General features: G+C 46.1%; 1 protein-coding gene across 1 annotated transcript in view; it reads right to left on the bottom strand.

Annotated features, from left to right (window-relative positions):
• ARHGAP32 (Rho GTPase activating protein 32) overlaps positions 1 to 20,804 on the bottom strand; it is a 147,266-nt gene that overhangs the window by 57,536 nt on the left and 68,926 nt on the right. The window contains exon 6 of the mRNA XM_042882458.1: positions 12,847 to 12,933. Within this exon, the coding sequence (XP_042738392.1) occupies positions 12,847 to 12,933 (87 nt within the window). The remainder of the gene's footprint in view (positions 1 to 12,846; positions 12,934 to 20,804) is intronic.

Below are 20,804 nucleotides of genomic sequence, written 5' to 3' on the forward strand. Positions count from 1 at the left end.
ATGAAGAATAACAACACTATGTGAAAATTCACTCCTGAGTGCATATCATTTCCCCAATTAAAACCATTGACAAGATGCACACTGCTCGAGGGGACAAGAAAAGGGCCATGGCGGCGCAGCATGATTTACCCTGCAAAGCTTTTAATATCTAATGACTATTTCTAAATGCTTCATGGCCTATTGTGATCAATAAAAAAAACCCACAATAATGCAGCAGTTTGCGGGTCAGAGCTCTTTACGAATTGTTAATCCTCCAGTGCAGCCCAGAAGATGATGCTATTTCTGTTTTACAGACATGGACTCTGAATCAGTGGCCATGGACATCCACAAACCTCCCCTCTTTCTATTCCAAGCGCTTCTTCAATCTTTCTTTTCCAGAAACAACGGTGTGGCCACATTGAAAAAGAAGATATCCCTGTCAGGTTTCCCATAGAGGCTTCACAGCCGTGGAAAGGACGAGGGCAGCAGCAGAGCCAACAGCCCAGCCCTGCAGCACAGCACTGAAGATGTCAGACAGAGGATCCATGCGCTCCAAGTTCCACAAACACCAACCAAAAGCATTGCTTTTCTACTAACAGCCAAAGCTTGTAGAGAAATTGTAAACACAGAGCCCTTAATCCAGTGCAATGGCTATTTTCCTCCAAATTGATGTAACCCCGGATTGTGTCCTATACCCATAAACTCTGCTTTCAATACTATAAGAAGTGATTTCTATTTCACAAGCTTTCAGAGGGAGTAGCTATACAACACAAACTCCTCCTAATTTCTATAAGTCACTTTACTTTTAGTCTATAGGAAAAAAAAAAACAACAAAAACCAACCCAAAACAGGACTGCAAGTTCTGCCATCTTTTTTTTGCAAGTAAGTGCTTTTGCTCTGTTGATAAGTCGCCAGCATGACCTTCAGCTGAGCGTGGTTTGGGCACCAGTGTAGCAAATAGCAGACTGAGAAATCCCTGCAATCTACTCTTTGCTTCTGCCCTACCCAGACATCTCAGCACAACCTCCTATGCTGCCCACGAAAAAAAAACCAGACCTATTTATCAAATAATTCTGTAATTCACAACATTTTGATGGTAAATGTTGGACTGTGGAAACGCAGCCTTGCTGTCATCCATGAATGCAGAGGACAGGACAGGGGGTCAGGCAGTGGGGCAGGGCATGCAGAGCAGCCTGCACTGCCAGTGCTCTGCTCATGTGCCACAAGATGCATCCATCCCCTGCCCAACACAGAGCAAAGCTGCTGGCAGTGACGAGATGCTGAGTAACCAGCAGGGACAGCTTACCTCCAGCAGCAGAGCTCCTGGCCCTTTTTCTCTCCCACAGGTTCCTCTCGTGCTGCACAACCCCTGTCGCAGTGTGAGCCTGGTGCAGGAAGGTAACCCAGAACCCCTGCTCCTTTTCCTTCCAGCTGCAGCAGCCCCGCAGCTGCTAAGCAACAGCTGAGCTCACCGTGCAAGCTGCAGCCTGCAGGCAGGGGAGCTGCATGTGGGGAGACAGAACTGCTGCAGCCCAGCGCCCAACACAGCCTCGACTTCAGGCTCTCGTGCATGAGGGTCACAAGAGTCTCACAGGAATGGGACTCCTTCCATCCCACCCAAAAGGACGGTGCCTATGGTGTGCTGGGAGGGAACACGGTTTCAGGAAGGAAAACCACACATTTCTACCCAGCAAAAAGTTACCCAGCATCCTAAATATATTTCCCAGTGACCCACAGCTTAAAGCTCATCATAAATAAATTAAAAAGTGTACATAGAAAAGCTCTGAACTGTTCTAACAGTTGAGCAAAACAAAGTTTGTGCAGATTTGGAGCCTGAATTATACGCGTTTAAGCAAAAATAAGATGGCCATATTTATAAGGGATGCAATTACTGTACAGGAAGGAACCAATGCAGCAATCCAGAACAGAACTGGTCCATGCTCAGTGCTTCCCCACAGCCCTCCAATGCGAAAATTGTAGATCTTGCTCCCATTTCCTGAAAATTCTCAAGTTTCAGGAAGGTCTCTTTTTTTAATATAGAAGGTTAATAACACAGCAGAATCAAGAAAGCAACTGTTAATTCAGCTCTGTGTTGCCAACCTCATGTTTGCAGCTAAGTGTTTCACAGCAAAGCTAAGCACTGCTGATGTCTCGAGCAGAGAGCATCCAAGAAGCAGAAATGGCTCCTTCCTATTTTATTTCCATATTCAAACCAATGGATGCCCACCATCTAATTTCCAGTTGCAGTTGCAAGGCTTACTGATGGCCCAGATGCAGACAAGCATGTGATATCCCATTAACTCCAATAGGATGCAAGGATAGGGGTGAAGCTAAGCACACAGACAAGTGATTTCCTGAATTCAGGCTTTCAGTTACAAACTGGGTATGACACATTTCACAAAGACAAAAAATCAAGTCCCAAATGAAGATGTCAGTAATGCCAAAAAAGGAGCCATCACTATGTTTAAAGGGAAAAAAACTGACTGCTGACTTTGACATAGAAACACACAAAACCTCTCCAACAAAACCAAAGGTTTCTTCTGGAATTTCATTATACAGAAACGTTCACAATGACAGTTACGGAATTTCTCACAAAATGGAAAATTTTGGTTCATTTCTTCCCTTATTACAGTCTGATCTTCCATTCTCTCCTGCTCTTTCAGGCTGTGTAGGACTAAATGCATCATGAAAGACTGGCGAGACTTCATAATATTGCACAGAGCTCCTGATTTTCTCCCATAATCAAAGCAAAAAGTGTCATGCTAGAAAAATGATTCGAAATTACCCAACTGATGATTTAAATTCCATGGAGCCAGAGATTGGAACCTTCCATTAGTAAAACCACCACTCTGAGATCACAGATCACAGATGGGAAAAGGCTACACGGGCTGCACCTCGCAGGATACAGAGGGACAAAGATTCTGAAGCACAGCTCCACAAGCAGCACTTATAGCTTTGCTGCTCAAACAGCCCAAGGAGGATGACATGCAGCCAAGAGAAGTTTCCATGCTTATCAAACAGCCCAGCTGGTGATGCTCCCTGCTCCCCTGTCCCAGCATTGAAGGGCACAGCATTTCCTCTCTTCCACACCTGTGATATGATTCACTTAAAAACCTGATACACCCAAGTTTTATGATACATTTACAGATATGCTGTCCCTACTGTGCAAGGGAAAGTAAAGGACTGTTTCCAGCTGAAAGTGTTTAAGTCTGCCCACACACCCTTCCCTTTTGTCTATCAATGCATCTTCCAGGCAGACAGGGTGATACACTGAGCTCCAGCACGCACAGCCTTCCTGTCCCACGGCCTGAGCCTGTTTTCTCTGCAGCACCTACAATTTATTTATGTTAAGGCAGGAGCAGACCTTTCTCTTCTGGTTCAATTGCTCTGTTCCTGAGAGAAATCACACGGACGCTCCCATGAACCTCACCCGTCCACGTGGAGACTGAGAGCAGAGAATGAGATGAAAGAGCATGGCAAAAGTCACTGCAGTTTGACCCTGCAGAAAGGGAACACCACGTATTGAATAGCTGGGAAAGAGCCAGCACCCACCAGAAGGGTTCAACTCGGCCGTGTGGTGACTTTTACAGCTGTCTGCTCTCGGGCTCTCTGTGTTATTCCAGCTTGACCCTAAAGCCTTTTCCTTTTTTTTTTTTTCACTTTTTAATATGAGTCACACTGGAAAACGGCTTTAGAAATTCAGTCAAAACAGAAAACAAGACTGATCAAATCCGTCCTGAGCTGGTGCTGTAGGTGGCTTTATCCGAGCTCAACACCATCTACCAGATTGTCTTGGGTGATTTCACACCTTCCAGCACTATTATTACAACCTTAGGAAAATGATGAACTTTAAAATGTAAAGGAAGTTTGTGCTAAGGCAACATGAAGCTGCTTTACTTCTGAATGAAAGCATTCACCCAGCAGTAGCCTGAGGCTCCTCAGCTCACACACCGCCAGGTTCCCCTCCAACCCAGGCAGGGATGCTCAACTCATTGCTCCCAGTGCTGCCCCTCAACAGGAGCTCCTCTATTTATCTGGTGAATGCTTCATAGCCTTATTCCACAAATGAAATCAATCTCTTTCAGCACTAATTATCCATTAATTGCAAACAGCAGGGGAAAAAAAAAAAAGGTATTTCGATGGAAATCAGTGCAGCTCTCCTCCCTTAAGTATTGCACTTCCTTGTGCTCTCTGATTCCAATTACAGATAGAAACATCAGGAACACGCAGGAATGCATGGCTGCCCAAGATCTGGTCGGAATGACAGCAGCATCATTACACTTGCTCTGACCTATTGGGGAACTGACCACAACCAGACATGTGCAGCTTTCTGGGTGCTTCTCCAGCACTCAGAAGAGAAGCTTTGCCTGCAGCAGGCAGGCAGCAGCACAGACCTGGCTCAGGCTTTGGTGGCAGCTGGTTTTGTACAGGCACAGAGAAGTGAGGGCACGCTAAGAGCACACACATCACGTGAATGGCACTTGAAATCTTAACCACCCCATCTTCCTCCCATAAGCAAGCCTATCTCTAAATGGCAGGCTGGCAGAGAGCGAACCTGAAGCAGGATTTACAACTCTCAACATGTGAATGAAATTCCCTGCTCTCCCAACATGGTATAATTCAAACAATTTGGTAACAATCACCTCCTGAATAAAATTACACCATCAGAGCAAAGGGTCACAGAGACACAGGGGGTGAAGGGGAGGGCATGGGGGAACAGCTTGTCTGCACGTCAGAAAATTAAAGGAAGAACCAACACAGACACACAGCCACAAAGGAAATGCTCTGAAGCCACTAATAAGACCAACTGCAATGCAACAGGAACCAAAATGTTACCTGCATCCCACAGGTAGCAAGGCAGCGAGTGAACCCCCAGATACCTGCTGATCATTAAGAGGACTCTGAACACACTGAAATACAAAACTGCCTTTTCTCTGTGCCCACAACATGCTATTATCTACTGGGCACAGACCCACAGAGAAGAAACACTATTTCATCAAAGCAAGCGAGCACCACACAGAACAGCACAAACAGAAAAGCTTGGAATATGACTTCCCTGAGGTCAGTAAACCAAACCAAATCAAAAAAGCCCTTTCACAACGACTTGCCTGAGGTCTGCTACACTGACAGCAGCTTAGACAGATATAGAGCTCGGTTTTCTTGCATCCCATTCCTTGGGCATAACACTGAAGCAAACAGCAGATATTTTTTTCAAGTGATCAAAGAACAGAAGCAAGGTTTTGTTTAAAACTAATTGCCAGAGAGCAAAAATTTTGTAGGTCCCAAAGCAAGAAGCTCTGAAAAACGTACCAAAAAAATCAGCCAGGTTACAGCTGCCATCAGCACTGGAGTAATTAAACAGGTCAGAGAGCCCCACTATAAGTCAAAGATGCAGCTGACCAAAACTCCAGGAAAGCAGATAGAAAGGAGAAACGTTATTTAGAAAGCAGAGAAAGAGAAGCAGCACTGATTGAACTGGAGCTGCAGCCAAAATGGAAACATAACTGCTTTGCTGGCAGCTGCACGTACCACTTTCAAGAGATAGATTGGTGCCAAGAGCTAAGAGACAAAGCGCTGCAGACAGGCCATCCTTAACAGCTAATATCCCTGGTGGGGTCTTTTATAAAGGAAAACCAGAGTTTAAAATAAACACAGTACTCTTAAAAACCACAAATTGGTTAAAAACGCACCATTAGACAGGAAGAAAGTCGGCCTCCATCATCTGTCAGAGCCTCAGCTCATGACTGCAAGCTTGCTCTGCAGCATGCAAAAGCATCAGTTTGCAATTATGTTTAAGGAGTGCATCCCAGCCTGTGTGCAGTGGGCAGCTCTGGAGGCTCACAGGGTACCCTCCTCCACGGCTAAGGAAGTGGAGAAGCCTACAGGGCACTGACCTATGCCATGCTTCAAATGCAAATCTGCACCCACTACAATCAGAAGATGGATGTTTCCTATCTTATTGCTCGTTTAGTGTTTTGTCAATTGTGTTATGTTCCATCAAACAGATGAACAAAACATGCAAATATGAATGATTTCCTTTTTTGCCTTATGCTTGCTTAGCAAGCAGCTGGGTTAAGAGCCAGCAGCTCTGCCATTAAGGACAAAGTCCGAAGTTCTCACAACCTCAGCTTTCCCATCCCACAATGTGCCTCACAAAGGGCCACAGCAAAACAAACCACTATGGAGGTGTCATCCTTTTTCAGTGGCACTCTCACACACTGATACAATTTAGAAAGCTGCTAAATGCAGCATAACTTTGTTGTCAAGTCTTGACTTCCAACTGTGACATCCAAAGGGATTCTCTTCATTCTACTGTATGTGCAATCTTTAAGGCTAGCTACAAAAGTTTCTTAAGAGTAAAAATATTGACATTTCCTTGAGAGAAAACTGGATGCACTGTTAAGGCTCTTGCTGATCTTGCAGCCAGGAAAAAAAAAAAGCAAGCTGCCAAGTACAGCAGCTCTTCTCTACAAAGCTGAAATAGCTCCTGCTTGGCCCAGCTGCTCAGGTAAACAGTACTTCATTCTTAAATGTAATGAGTCAAAAAACTGCTAAGTGGTGGGATGTGACCACGTTCAGTCCCTTTTCTGTAGCACTTAAAGCAGCTCTGCAGCCTGCAGAGGATCACACTGCATGAAACTTCTGCCCCAAGCGGCTCTCAGCTTTCCCAAGTAAACAGACACAGATTGCAATTGCCATTACAAATGCACACGTGTTCAACCAGCACAGGCATAAACACTGATGCAACCAAAAGAGACAAGAACATCCCCCACAGTTCCCCCTAGCTGGGATATGAACCAAACCCAGCTCTTGGAGTTGTCAAACAAGTAAAATTGAGGACAAAGAGCTCCTCTGCAATGCATTTCCACTTGCTGAGCTGAGGGTAGGAACTGATGTCTCCTCACAGCACTCGGAGCCAACTGCTCCCTTCATTTGTGGCAGGCCCTGCCTCGTCCACACAGCCCCATATGACAGCCCCAGCCCTGCCAGAACGCATCGCTCACACAGGGAAACCACAATGGCTGTCCTGTCCTCTTAGATTGCAGCACTGAATTGCACTTTTGCTTCAGAGCTAAACAGAATACAGTTCAGATACGAGGAGATTGATCTCTGTAATTCAGAGCTTTCCTTCTGAAGGCAAAATGCTCAAAGGACATGACATGAACAAACCACCATAGAATCCCAAAAGCCTCTGCTGCTTCATGGGACAGAGCAGAGCAAGCCTTCATCCTTGGTATCCTGAAGGGGCAGCCTGAAATGCACCTACATGTGCACCTGCCAAAGGAATTCAGCTTAGCGTAAGCACTTCTGTAACAGCATTCATCTTTGCAATGTTGCTCAATAAACTGTTCAACCCCAAATCCGTGCACAGCTAGAACCCCGTCACTGCATCTCAAGCATACAGAATTGAGAAAGGACCAAACTGACCCCATTTTTTCAATATATGTATTTAAATAGAGAAGAAAAATCAGAGTGCTGTAAATGGGAAAACTGTAATAGCAAATCCCAGCTGCTTTTCATCTCTTGCTGTTGGTGCTCAGTCTGCTCTGTGGATGGGGATGGAGGGCAGGATGGGTCCCCCAGGCTGGGCAGCTCACACAGATGCTGCTGTTGGTTGGGGCAGTGCTGCTTTTGGATTCACTACACTGTTGCAGCACAGAAGGCAGCAGCTAACTTCTGAAGAGCACAGATATACTGTGAATGACAAAAGTGAGCAAATGGCACAACTCTTCCACCCTGGGAAATGAACTATTGCAGTGTTATACATAAACCCCACGATGAATGGGGAGGGTGAGGTGCAGCATGCTTTTACAGAAGGGAAAGGACACAGCACAGCATCAGTCTGATGGATGTGAGTGCTGCCCTACCCAGATCACTGCTGTGTGGCAAAGCTCCAAAGCACAGCCTGTCAGATCCTTGTCCTTAATGATAATCGTCCTAATTAATGAATGAATTTATCCCTTAATATTATCATAACAGCTACAGAGTAATAGATGTAGATGTTAATTATGTCATTCTTAAAGGTTTCTCATGCAATTCAATCTCTTCTCTCTTTTCTCTACAGATGCTACTCTACTTTCAGAAAGCCTGGAGCAGACCCAAGCCTGGAGCAGACTCTACACCTTGCCAGTGCTCTGCTAGTGCCTGAGCTTTGAACACAACCCAACCACTCTATCCAGGCAGCTTGCCAGCTTCATACATTCTTTATTAACCCCACCCACTGGTGTCACTTCACGTTTATTTATCGCTACTGAGAGAGGAAGGCATGCAGTGTATGACCTGAGATCAACCGTTCAAGCACAGCACATCAAGTGATGGATTAGGAGGGCAGGAACAAGGAGTTCAATTGCTTTCTTTTGACTAACACAGAACAACCTTTCTCATCCTGAGAAATGCTTAAGGCAGAGGTTTGAACATTTGAGAGCATCCGGAAGGACAGGCAAGAAATATTTGACCCATGAAGGCTCACAGTCAGGATTTTAAATGTTTTGGGAGAGTTATAAACAGGTTCCAGGTGTCACAACTGGGATTTTCAGGCATGTGATGTACCCAAATCTCACAGGCAAACTGGGTGGTGAAGCTATATTCCTCCAGGCACTTTGTTGCAGTCATCTTCAGGCAAGAAAGCAGAGCACACCCTCCTGCAATGTGTGGTCATTTCACACCTATTGGTTTGGCTACAGACAGTGCTGCACCAGCCATGGGGGAATCCAGTGCTCATCCCGGCTGGGACTCAGCAACAGGCTTAAGGTAAAGCATTATCTGAATTCACTATGCAATGCAATGACAAAGCAACTGCTTTTGTTTTGCAAACTCTTCCTTAAACAACAACGGCAGCAAATGCTATGTTAAGAAAGGTGAGGAAGAGATTCTGCCTTGGGTAGGATCCAGCGTGGATGCTCCACATAGATCTATCCCAATCTCTTATGTATATATATAATACAGATAGATGCACACATACACAATTATACATTTTGTGTGCCAGAATTTGGCCCTCAGAGTCCCATCTGCTTAAAGAATTGTAGCTTTTCACAGGAAGAAATTTCACAGCACTTCCACAGTAACAGTTCTCGAGGTGTTTGAGCCTCAGTCACACAAGACAAAGCTATTATACATTAAAGAAAAAGCTTTTAAGAAGGAAAACAAAACAAAACAATCATACAAAAGATTTCTGAATGCTTGACTCAAAAATCCTACTGCAAGCAGTTGTGGTTTCCAATAAGGACTCTCACAGGCAGACTGAATCAGCAAACAGCACTTAAGACATTAGAGTCTGAGTAAGACATTTGCTTCTGTGAACATATATTCCACTCTCCTCTCCCCACAAACCACCCAGGATGGGGAGTCCTGACTGTTCTTCCTATCGGATCTCATTTTTTCCTGGCACTCTCCCTGTTGCCCTGAAGCACTTATTACTGCAACCACACTACCAGCCCCGGGATGCTGGATGAGGTTGCCTTCAGGGTTTTGCAAAACTGTTCTTCAGACAGGAGATAGCGAGCTGGAATCTTGTGCAAGGCAGAGCCGGGAGATACGAGTGGCAGATATTTGTGTAAATGCCTTCATGCACTGCATCAGAGACCTTATTCTATCAATCAAAATGAATACAGCACAGACAGCAACGGCTGCTGCAAACAAACAACAGGAACAGTGCAAAGAAATGTGCATCCCATGCAACAACATGGACTTGCTCAACCTACTGCCACCACGAGGTCTGCAAATGTGAGCAGAAACGTAGAGAAAAGCCACGCTGGGACTGAGAGCTCATTGCCCTGAGACCAGCTGGATGCAGATGCAGCAGCATCCCTGCACAGGACATGGGTACGATGCCATGGGAAGCACCCAGCAGTGACACAGGGAGCTGAGGGTGCAGTGTGGCACTCGGTCTTTGTGTCACAGACCATCGTCAGACCTTTGCTCACCCCTCTGGAAGTCAGCAAGGGCTGCAAACACTGTCCAAGAGCCTTCACAGTGCACAGATACAGCACGACCTCATGCAGGCCTCAGCCACGCGCTGCACTCCCCAAAGGGCTGCAGTTACTGCTGCAGCTGCTGCCCATGGAGCTCAGCAGGCGCACAGCACAGCCCTCACACCACCCATCCAACTGGCTCATGCTTTTCTATTTCCTGCAGGAAAAACCATCCCTAACGTTCCTTGAAGATGTTCTTCTTCCCAGCAAAAATGCAGGTGGCACACGGTGTGCAAACTGGGAAAACGCAAACTCAACGCAGGGCTCCTCTTCCCAGAAAAGCATTTCTAAACTGTTTCTAAAGCTCTTTCTCTTTTCCCACTCGCCCATTCCTTCTTCCATCACAGAAATACATTTATATTTGTTTTAATGGCAGCAATCAGTCAGCAGCAGGAACTGCACGCTTCCTGAAAGCAATCCTGTACAAATCAGCCAAACAGTGCAATTTTCCTCAAGAAAAGGAAGATCCACCTTTGCTGTTCTAAACACCAAAGCAAAACAAAGGAAACCCATTAGCAGATCTCTCAAACACAACTAACAACACTGCCTTAGCCATTTGCTAATCTTCATGGTTAAATGTGTTCAAAGGAATCAGAAGAATCCCACCTTTCCACTTCTCAAACCCACGTGGAACAGCTCTCCATATATTTCCACTTCTTACGAGCTAATAACCTGGATTCATTTCCTAAGATCTCTAAGCAGAAGAAAAGCTGAGAATGGCCTTTCAGAACCCCCTGCAGCCCACACAAAGTCTGTATTTCACAAGCTGACTTCACACATCTCCATTTTTTTAAACTTTATCTGTGAAGGTTTTGCAAAGCAGTCACCAAACAATCAAAAATGCTCTTGCTGTGCACCACATGGAGGTGGGTATGAGTCCTGTCCTTGGAGGTGTACAAGAAACGCTTAGATGTTGTTCTGAGGGATGTGGTTTAGTGGGAAATACTGGTGATAAGTGGACGGTTGGACTGGATGATCTTGGAGATCTTTTCCAACCTTGGTCAGTCTGTGAATCTTTATTTTCTGCTTTTACAAAACAGCTATTTTAAAGCTTTTAAATGCATATGGATATAACTCTAATTAGCAGAACCGCTTTTCTCTGTGTCCATCTGAGAAATCAAGGAGACTTTTGCAAGCTGCTGGAGTAGGCTGCACACCAATACTAGTAGTACATCCAAAGGGCAAGCAAAGTGAAATTTGTTTTATAGGCTTTTTTCCCCCCTCCTCAATATTTTTGGCCTGATAAAAAGGCATCCTGCCAAAACCTCTCTCTGCTGCACTATCATTCCATGAGCTATTTCACACTTCCCATTTAATTCCAATGTGGAGCCAAACCCATCCAGACGCCACTGATATCCATTGCGTGACAGAATGGAATCTTTCCCTGGACATTAGGGGAGGCCACGAGATGTCAGGGGTGAAGTATCTCCACGGCAGAAATGATACTCAGCTGCACAGCTCCTTTCATGCCTATCCTTTCATTGAATCCAGATGCCATGAGTTTCTCAGCTTCGCAAGGATCTGAGAGACAGGCACAGACTGACACGAGATGAATCACAAACTTGGGGCGTGGAGACATTTGAGATGGTCAGAAGGATTTCTAAATGCAAAGGTGACTGGTTCTGTGCCCATCCTTTAAAGTGATGAGGCCAACTCCCAGTGCTTTCATTTTAGTTTAGTAGAACACTGAAAAAGAAAGCAACAGCTCAGCAGCTGGGCACGACTCGCAGCCTCTGGATCTACTGGGCAGCAGCTCTGTTCAGCCTGGCTGCAAACTGCATCTCCCATGTGCAAGGCGCAGACTCACCATGCTGTCCCCAGAGAAATCAGCTCTCTGAATAACATTCTGAGACATCCCCACAAAGCATCCGAGGGCTGACAGCAGTTCAGACAAACTGCAGGACAGCTGGGCTCAGGCTGGCCACAGCACTACCCAAACCTTGCATGCAATTCACTGCTACTTGCAGCTCCCAGGGCTTGCTCCTCTTCTCACATATCCTGCAGGTCCTACAGACCCTTGACGATATCTGAAGTCTTCAGATTCCTTAAATCCCTTGAAAAATCTCACTGGAAGTCACTGGACTCTGCCCCACGCAATCCAGTGCAGGCTGCACACGCATCCCTATTCTGTACACTTTGTTTTAGTACCCAAGAAAGGTCAGCAGAACCACATAAAGAGCTTTAGAGAGAGACTCCACGGTGATTGCCATTAATGTTCAGTACAAATTGCTGAGATGGATGCTCAAGAAGTGCTGAGATGAATCATGAAAAGAACTGCTATGCTGAGACCAGGAAAATGCCAAACGCAGGCATTAATTCTCAATGGAACTTGCCAATGCAACTGGTCTCCCACAGACAACCATTTCATTCAGTCTATTAAAACATGATAGCCTATTACGCAGCGTTTTACAAAGTCCCCATCCCTGTTCTATCAGATAGGCACAAAGCAACAGATCCATTTGTGCACAGCACTCCGATTCTGCAGTAGCAGAGGTGTCACTGCTGGGGGTGGATCTGCCCCACGGCTCACAGCAGCCTCACCACCAGCACCAGCCACAGCCTTGCACATGGATTTCCTCCCCTTGCATCCCTGCTGTGCTCCCTTCAGCTGCTGGGCACACACACAGACACAACTGAAGCATGCATGCTTGTGGCCCTGGGTCATGCTGTGCAGCTCTGCACAAACTGGGGCTGGGATTATTTGCCCAAGGGATTTGTTTCCTTAAGACTAGCTGGTCACAGCACTACAGACAGCATCCTTCTGAGGGCTGAGCTGGAGGGAAGTGGAGAAAAACCCACACGTGCTGCAGGGAAGTGCCACATCAAAACATTACAAGGCTGGGTTACTAAACATGGGCTGCAAAACAACGTGGGGGAGAGAAAACACAGCATTTACCTGGCAAGAGATCTGGACAAGGTAGACAAGTTCCTTGGATTCACAGCCGTTCCTCATCACTTCGCTCTGTTCTTCTGGGAGCGAAAGCTGCAAGGGAATGGGGAGAGGGTGGGAAGAGAGAGAGAAAGAGCAGGTCAGTGAGCAGGGCTGAGCCAGCCATGGGACAACGCACACAGCACTGCAGTCACATCAGCTCGCTCCAAGACACTCAGTCTCAGGGAAGCGGGGAGCAGAGCCTGTCTGCAGTCATCAGATAGGAAATATTCAGCATTCATGCCTTGCACAGACCCTCTGATGCCATTGGATTCTGGCATCTCACCTGATAGCTTAAAAATAAAAAACATGGTTCAAAAATAAAGCAATCATAGGAAGGCAAAGTGTTCAAGGCAGGGATTAAACGTCTGGCTTAGAAGTCTGCAAATTAATTGTTCCCTGAAAATATCTCCATAATTATTCACATGCCAGATAACAGAGATCCTCTCCAATTTCATCCATCCCTTCTCCAGAAAACCCATGAGATATCCCCTTTGACCACTCTTGGCCTTTTCCCATTCCACCTTCTTAGCAAACTCTTTTCTTGGCTTCCTGACACCGTTTTGGTCCCACTAATTCCTTCCTCCTTCAGAGCAAACTTTCATCTCAAAAGCTTTTCAATGAGAACTTCACAATGTTGACACATTCCCACGTTCTTATGAAGGTGGTGTGCAGTAGAGCCCTGCAGATCAACCCAAATTCAGGGGGTCTTTAACACGGTTAGCTTAATTACACCCAAAAACTGCATTCTAGAAAGAGACGTATCTGTAAGTTGGACTTTTCTGTGTGTTGCATGCTGCCATGAATGTGATAACAATAACTTATTTCTTCACTGGGGTTCCCCATCACTTTATCATTTACTATCAAATTTCGTATTTGAAGTGCTACTACATTTTCAAACCAAACATGCAGTTAAAGGAAAGCCAATACATGGCAATATTTTCCATGTCTGTCAGGTTCCATGGAGCTGCAGGTCAATCAAAAGCAGGTTTCCTACTCAAGAAGAAAAGTTTCCATCCCTTAAAGTGCCCTGTGCTTATTTAGGGTCCGTGCACCCACTCCATCTGCCCACGATGGAATTCCAGGCCCTGCCTCCTTACAGCACATCCCTGCAGCTCTGTGGACAGGACAGCCAGCAGCCCAGCCACAAAGTCACAGCACACACCTGCAGCAGCCCCCTGACATGCACAGGACCCAGTTCTGTGCGATGTGAGACAGGGTAGGAAAAGTCACGGGTCCAGTTAAGTCAAAGGTGGAATTGCATCACCTTTCCTCTCACACACACTGTAACGTGCACCCATTGGGATTCATGTCGAGCCAAGTCTGTACACGACCTCTCCAGAAATAGAAAGTGAATCATCTGTAGGCGTGAAGTCCCTGTGTGTAGGAGGGCTGAGTTACAGCAAACTGAGATCGCTTTTCATTTGAAAGAGCAGAGCTACCTGAGGATTAAGCTGCTGATTTATACTCATTGCCTTCACACCCACGTAGCTTGCTTTCATTTTAGGGCTTCTCAGTGTTCCCTTAGACAAACTCCTGGTCTATGTGTGCTAAAGCAGAGGCTGAAGCAACTCCTGAGAGGGCCCGCGAGCAGTGCAGCAGTGTCTAACTTCTGTTTTGCTTTGTTAATAGATATCCATTAATACTGCTCCAAGGTGACCGAGATCAATATATCTTCCAAACAAAACACCCTACAGAGTACAAGTGCATTAGGTCTGCTCTGGTTTATGTGGCTAAAGACAAGCCTGTGGGTCTCTGCTCTGCACATACTGACATACCAAACCCTGGAGCAGGTGTGGAATTCCTCCTCCTCCTCCTACATCACATGACATTAAATCACCGCATGCCACTAACCAAAAAGAGCTGCAGTGGTACTGAATGCAACCAACAACTGCCCAGCAATGAGTAATGAAAACAGACCAAACAGCAGCAGAGATTTCCAAGAACAGGAAACCAGTCCCAGAAGCAAACACGATCTCATTGAACCCATCCACTCCAATGGCAACAGTTTCAAATTGGTAACTTGGAAGACAAAATGAAGTTACATACCTTGTTGGTACACAGTTCTGCCAGGAAAGAGCAGCACTTCCTCGCCAAGACTTTACTGATAACATTTACAGGCAGGGCTTAGAAATGCTGCAGGTTCCTGTGGTCTCCTCACCACCAGAGAAAAAGCAGCTCATCTCCAGTAAGCTAGCAGCTAAGGCAGTGATTACAGGAGTCCCCTGCAGAGTGATTTACTGATTTACTGGTCATTCCTCTTGCAGAGATAAACAACAACACGGGAGGGAAAGCTGGTTATGATATGGCACGCGCACGAGTCTTAATCAAAAGCACGGTAGCTCCGCAAGTCTATGTGTGTGCAGAATGAGGTTAGCAAGGAACAAAACAAATGCTCTCAGCTGTCCTCTCCAAAGTGGCTTTGGAAGCTCCTTCTGCTCTCGCTCCAAGAATAATCCTCGCATCAAACTCTGGCAGGTCTGAGCTTGGAGCAAAGCAGCAGGCGCTTTAGAGTCTCATTTGTTTGTCTGGAGCTGCACAGGGTCAGCCCTACTGTGATCCTGTCTGCATGGCACGTGGATCCCAGACCTTGAGCAGCAGGTGCATCTGCTGACATGTCGCTTCTTTGGGTCTACATGCAGGAAATGCAGCGCATCCATTACTGCCACAACAGCTGCTGTGCAGCATGGGCAAACTGCACCAACCTGTGCAGGACACAACGCAAACGCATGTTCTCATCGTGTGAAAAATGCCTTTCACGGCCAACTAAAATAATTAAAGACATAAAATGAACACACAACTGCCCTCTCTAGACTCAGAAAAACTGCAAGGCTTCATAACATTACAATTCAATTTGCTTGGAGGGATCAGGCTGGGTGCAGCCTCACTGGGTGCTGGAGGCATCCAGCTGTGCTGAGCAGCACCAGGTGCAGTGCTGCAGGAGGCAGGGGGTCAGTGAGCTGCCAGGAATGGGGCTGAGCTGCCCACACAGCCATGGGTGAGCAAAACCTCCACAGGGTTCAACTCAAACACAGCACACGTCTGTAGGAACGGCGAGATGGCAGAACGATGAAGAAGTGTTTTTTGCCAGGAGCCTTAAGTCAGTGGAAAGGCTGACGCTCTCCCTGGCAGAGGATGTGTCATTGTTCCAAGGAAACCTGGTCATCTTCTTATGCTTTTCCAAGATGGAATTTAAGGTTAATTCCTTGGCTGAAGCAGCCAGGCACACGCAGCTGAAACTTCTGCTGCTCAAACTCAGCCATAGCAAAAGCTCATTAAGTTTCCAAAGCGCTGTTACATCTGATTTGGTCTGACAATAGCAGCAGTGCAATTCTTTGCTTTCTAAACCACTGCTTCCAATATCTCCTCGATGTCTGTCCTCTCGTTAATTAACGATGATTGTGCAATTTAACAAATCAAATGAGGGAAAAACCACAGGACAAATGCCAACTTTATGCAATGCTTTAGGAAGTATGAGTTGGGTGAAAGCTATGTCTGATGGTCAAAAGCAAGAAATCTGATGTTAATTTTCCAGTGAAATATTTCCCTGTTCTATTAACAAGAATAAATAAATAACTGTATGGCCAAATATCCTGAGGATGTCTTCATACTCATCAAATTTAGAGGTGCAGAAGAAAAATCTTTTATTAGCTGTTCAGCTGCAGCCTCCAAGCGCATGGCGCCTTCAGTGCCCTTCAAAGCACCCTGCTGATCACACACTTCACCTTCTCTCTGCTGGATCCATTCCTTGCTTTGGGTTCTCCTATAAGGAGGACCCTTCAAAACCTCTTTATATATATATATATATATCCAAAGTCATTATTTTATTGTATTTGAAATTCTACAATGGCAAATCTTTCTGCGCAGTGAATCATGTTCCAGCTAACTTCTCTGACAGTCAAAACGTGTTTAGCTGTGGCCTTCTTCCCCCTTTCCAGAATTTATCTTGCTAAATGTACTTATTTGGCTCCCACACTATTCCCCATCTTCTGCTTTATCCCTTTCATGCTGAGTTGTGGTCCCAGAGCAGAACTTCCAGCACAGGAGCTTTACCCAAGCACAAATATTCGGAAGTAAGGATGAAAGTAAAGCCAAGAGAGCAACATTCACAAAATATTTCTATATCTGAAGCTCCATTTATTGGCTGCTCTTTGAAATCTCCAAAGTGGCACCTGAGAGCAGAAGAAATCAAACAGAGCTCAAAAAAAGGCATCTCCTGCCATGGCCCTGGATGACTGCTCTGTGCTGGCAGCGCTGCGACAGCATTGCTCACTGCACACCTCGTGTGCACGGGATGCTGTGTGCTCACTGCCAACAAGCAATGAGTTTTCATGTCAGTTTTGTAAAGCTCCTATGATACGATAGGGTATAAACATCACCTAGATTAATGCTGGAGGTTTGCTAACATTGGCATTGAGGTGCACTGAGGAATGCAGCTTGGTGTTTGTATGTGGAATTCAGCTCGGCTGCTCCTCTGCAGTAAAGAGGCAAACGGATCCCAGGGAGACAACCTATTTTTTCCACATGGGCTGCACAGAGTACAAAAGAAAACATCACTGTTCCAAGTAAGGAGGTCACAAGAGATAAGGGTGAAATTAAACGCTGGCTTAAATTCTCCTCCTTGCAGAAACAAGTTCCCATGAGCTCACAGGTGTGCTCAGAAAGCCTAACTTTAATAAGAACAAGCATTAAGTCAATTTAAAAGGTTACAGAAAGCGTGTTTTGCCCATAGTAACGTAGAGAACTATTTTAAGTTTGCCAATTACATGAGAGATGCTTCCTTCCTACGGCAGCATGATTATTCAGCAGTCAGCATCCCTTCAGCTGAGCATCACTGCATGGAGCAACAAACCCTGCCAGGGCTTCAGGCAGGTGCTCACCCATAGCAGCACCCTCAGCTGCTTTAAACATTCCAGAGGTCAGAATAAGGCTCCATGTGTGCCTTACGGGCACCACAGCAGGTTTCTTTTGGGGTTATTTTGTTATTTTGCTTTCAGTATAAGCTCCCAGAGGCAATGCCTGCACGCTGTCCAGTTCTGTCCATCTGAGAGACTGAAGCAGCTGAGGAATCCCTTCAGCTTCTCTGCAAATCAAAACTGCTGGGGAGGAGGACTTTAAAGGCAGAGGAAAGGATGCAGGGATCCATGCACACGGAGCTCCTCCATCCACCTGAGCAGCCACTGCAGGTGGTGAGCAAATGGCATCCCTGTGAGGCAGCAAAGAGCAGCATCTCCTGAGAAGTAATCAGCTCTGGATTTGGCACCTCAGAGTCTGACTCCAGGATGTAACGTTGGAGAAAGATCACCCAGGCTGTTTGAACACTGCTGCTCACAGATTTCTGCTCACGCTGTGCCTTTAGAGCAGGAAGCTGCATTTGCTCAGGCAGAGCAGAGAACAGCCCCAGTAGATGGCAGTCAGAAAGCACGGCGCCTACGTGCCAGCAGCAGCCAGCTCCAGAAATTCAACAACTGCTTTTAGCACTGACTGAAGTTATCAGCATCAGGCTGACGGGTGTTGATTTGCATTATGTTGCTCTAGCTGAGAATGAAGAATTTGTTTTCTTGGTGATGTAACCACCTTGGGTTACTGCACGTGGCTCACTGGGTGCTTGTGTGTATGCACATCCAGAAGCACACCTTGTCAGAAAGGATTTGCAAAGCTGCAGCAGTCCACAGCACAGGGGATGTAGCACTCGTGTACATGCCAGCAGAGACTCCTCTGCAAACACAGCAGCCTCAGTCCCCATGTTTTTAAGTTTGTTTTAAGGATCGGTGCAAGACATTCAACCCTGAGTATCACAGGTAATGAGTTAGACAAAAAGAATAAGTCAGATTAAGAAATACTAAAGCACTATGCCAGTAATAGAAAGTAAATGTGAAAATAGGGGGAAAAAAACTTGTCCTGAGCCTGTTGCTCACAGCAAGAGAGATGGAAGGCAATTCCTGGCCACTTCCACATGGTTCTGGAGAGGTGGTGTCATCCATGCCTGCTGCTGTAATGCTGCTCTCAGACACAAAGCACAGCAGGATCCAGTTTGTACTTCTGTGAAGAAGAATTCAAGCCTAACCTTGATGGATTTCAACTCCGACTGCAGTTAGAAATGCACAACTTCAAAAGACTTCACCCTAAGTCCCTGATCCAAGGTTCAGCTGCCAATGCAGGCAGCTTAATTCTATGCTGCCAGAGTTTGTTGTTTTAATTCTTAAGCCAAATATATTTGATGCCTAAGCTTGTTGAGACACACAGTCCCACAGAGCTGTATCAGAATTACTTTGCCCAGATTTTCCTGTATCGAGTTGCAAGTGTTTTCTCATGTGGTCTCCCCTGTTTATTTCCTCCAAATGTGTAAGAAGGTCGATCTTCATAACCTATAAAATATTCATAAAAACTTCTTAGATGCAACCATTAGGGACTCCATTAGGCAGAAACAACTTCTTAGGGTCTAAAAAGAGAATGTTTTCATGAAATTAAAGCATCTGCTGTTATTAAAAACAAACTAACCCAACAGCCTGCTCCATGCAGCTGCCTGCAGAGAAGTGCAGCACAGCCTTATGGTGCATCAGCCACCCCTCCCAGCTTTGTAACACCAGCAAACACGCTGAGGGTGCACTCCATCCCTTTGTCCAGACCACTATAAAGACGTTGAACAACTCCAGACCCAGCACAGACCCTGGGGAACACCAACCATCCTTCCTACTGACACAGAGATGCTAAAATCTGATAGAGGTCCATATGAAATTGCAGAAGAGATGGGAAAAATACAGGACTGCCACCAGATTGCTTTACAGATTTCTTTCCTAAGTAGATGTGCGCTTTTTAGCTTCCATGATGATCTCATTTTCTCCTCTCTTTCTTGTGGGGGAGCTACTTCCAGTGCCTGAGGTTTCAGAAGACAGCATGAAACACGACACTAAGACCAGAGCTTGCCGTGGGTGTGGGGTGGTTGTGCTCTGCCAGGCATCCAGCGGGGCACTGAGTTCCACATGGCAGCCACAAGCCAAGTTCTGGATCCAGGAGCTGTGGCCACAGCTGGTGCATCACTGCCAGAATGTATCAGAGAATACAGATGGGTGCAGGCACTCCTGCTCCTTCTGCAAAGCCACGCTCAGCAGAGCCCGCTAGGTGCTGCTCAGTGCTGTGCCAACCAGGCTCCTGGTTGCAGCAGCCCTGGGATAAACACAGTGTACTCTTAAGCACCAGAGGGTAAATTAATGGAATCTGATGCTGACTCCATCAGCTCCACCAAGAGACAGACCGTGGGATAGAACACAAGGGGAAAAGCTAACGCATCTATGATGGAAATCAAAATAGCTATGGCAAGAACAGCTCATAGGGTAAAGCCTCAGAGATACACATGCATCTGGTTCCAGTAAATACAGAGCCTCTATTATGGCATGCTGTTGATTAAATGCTTGTTTTGTTGCTCAGAGAGCATGGAGCATGCAGCTCTGACAGGCAGAGCAGCACGATGCCCATGCTGAGCACCAACACCTGCCTGAGCACCACTGGCCAACGCTGCTCTGCAGCCCCACATGGTTCACTGCACAGTCACTGGGGAGGACACAGGGTGAGGGGAACAAGCAAGAAGGGCAATGTGGCCAGGAGGAAATGAAAGTAGTCCTGAGGTACACAAGTCACTTCTTCCAAATTCATTTTCCATAAAACAACATATCACATAAACGAAACATTTCCGTCAATAAAAGCATTTGCAAGGATGCTTTAAATGATTAAGGGCATAGTATCCCACTCATGCTACACTGCTGGTAAAATGTCAGTGCAAACACTGGCACAGACACCTCCAGCAACAGGCAGAGGGGGTTGGGTTGTTTTTGATGTAAAGGAGTTTGAGCACAGGTCAGACCAGAGCACATCATGCCCTGCACCAGGCACAGTGCTGCCAATCCCTCCTCTCTCTGAACTTCTGA

Source organism: Lagopus leucura, unplaced genomic scaffold (assembly GCF_019238085.1).
Source record: "Lagopus leucura isolate 7727_CA_CO unplaced genomic scaffold, USGS_WTPT01 Super-Scaffold_100034, whole genome shotgun sequence".
NCBI classification, from domain to species: domain Eukaryota; kingdom Metazoa; phylum Chordata; class Aves; order Galliformes; family Phasianidae; genus Lagopus; species Lagopus leucura.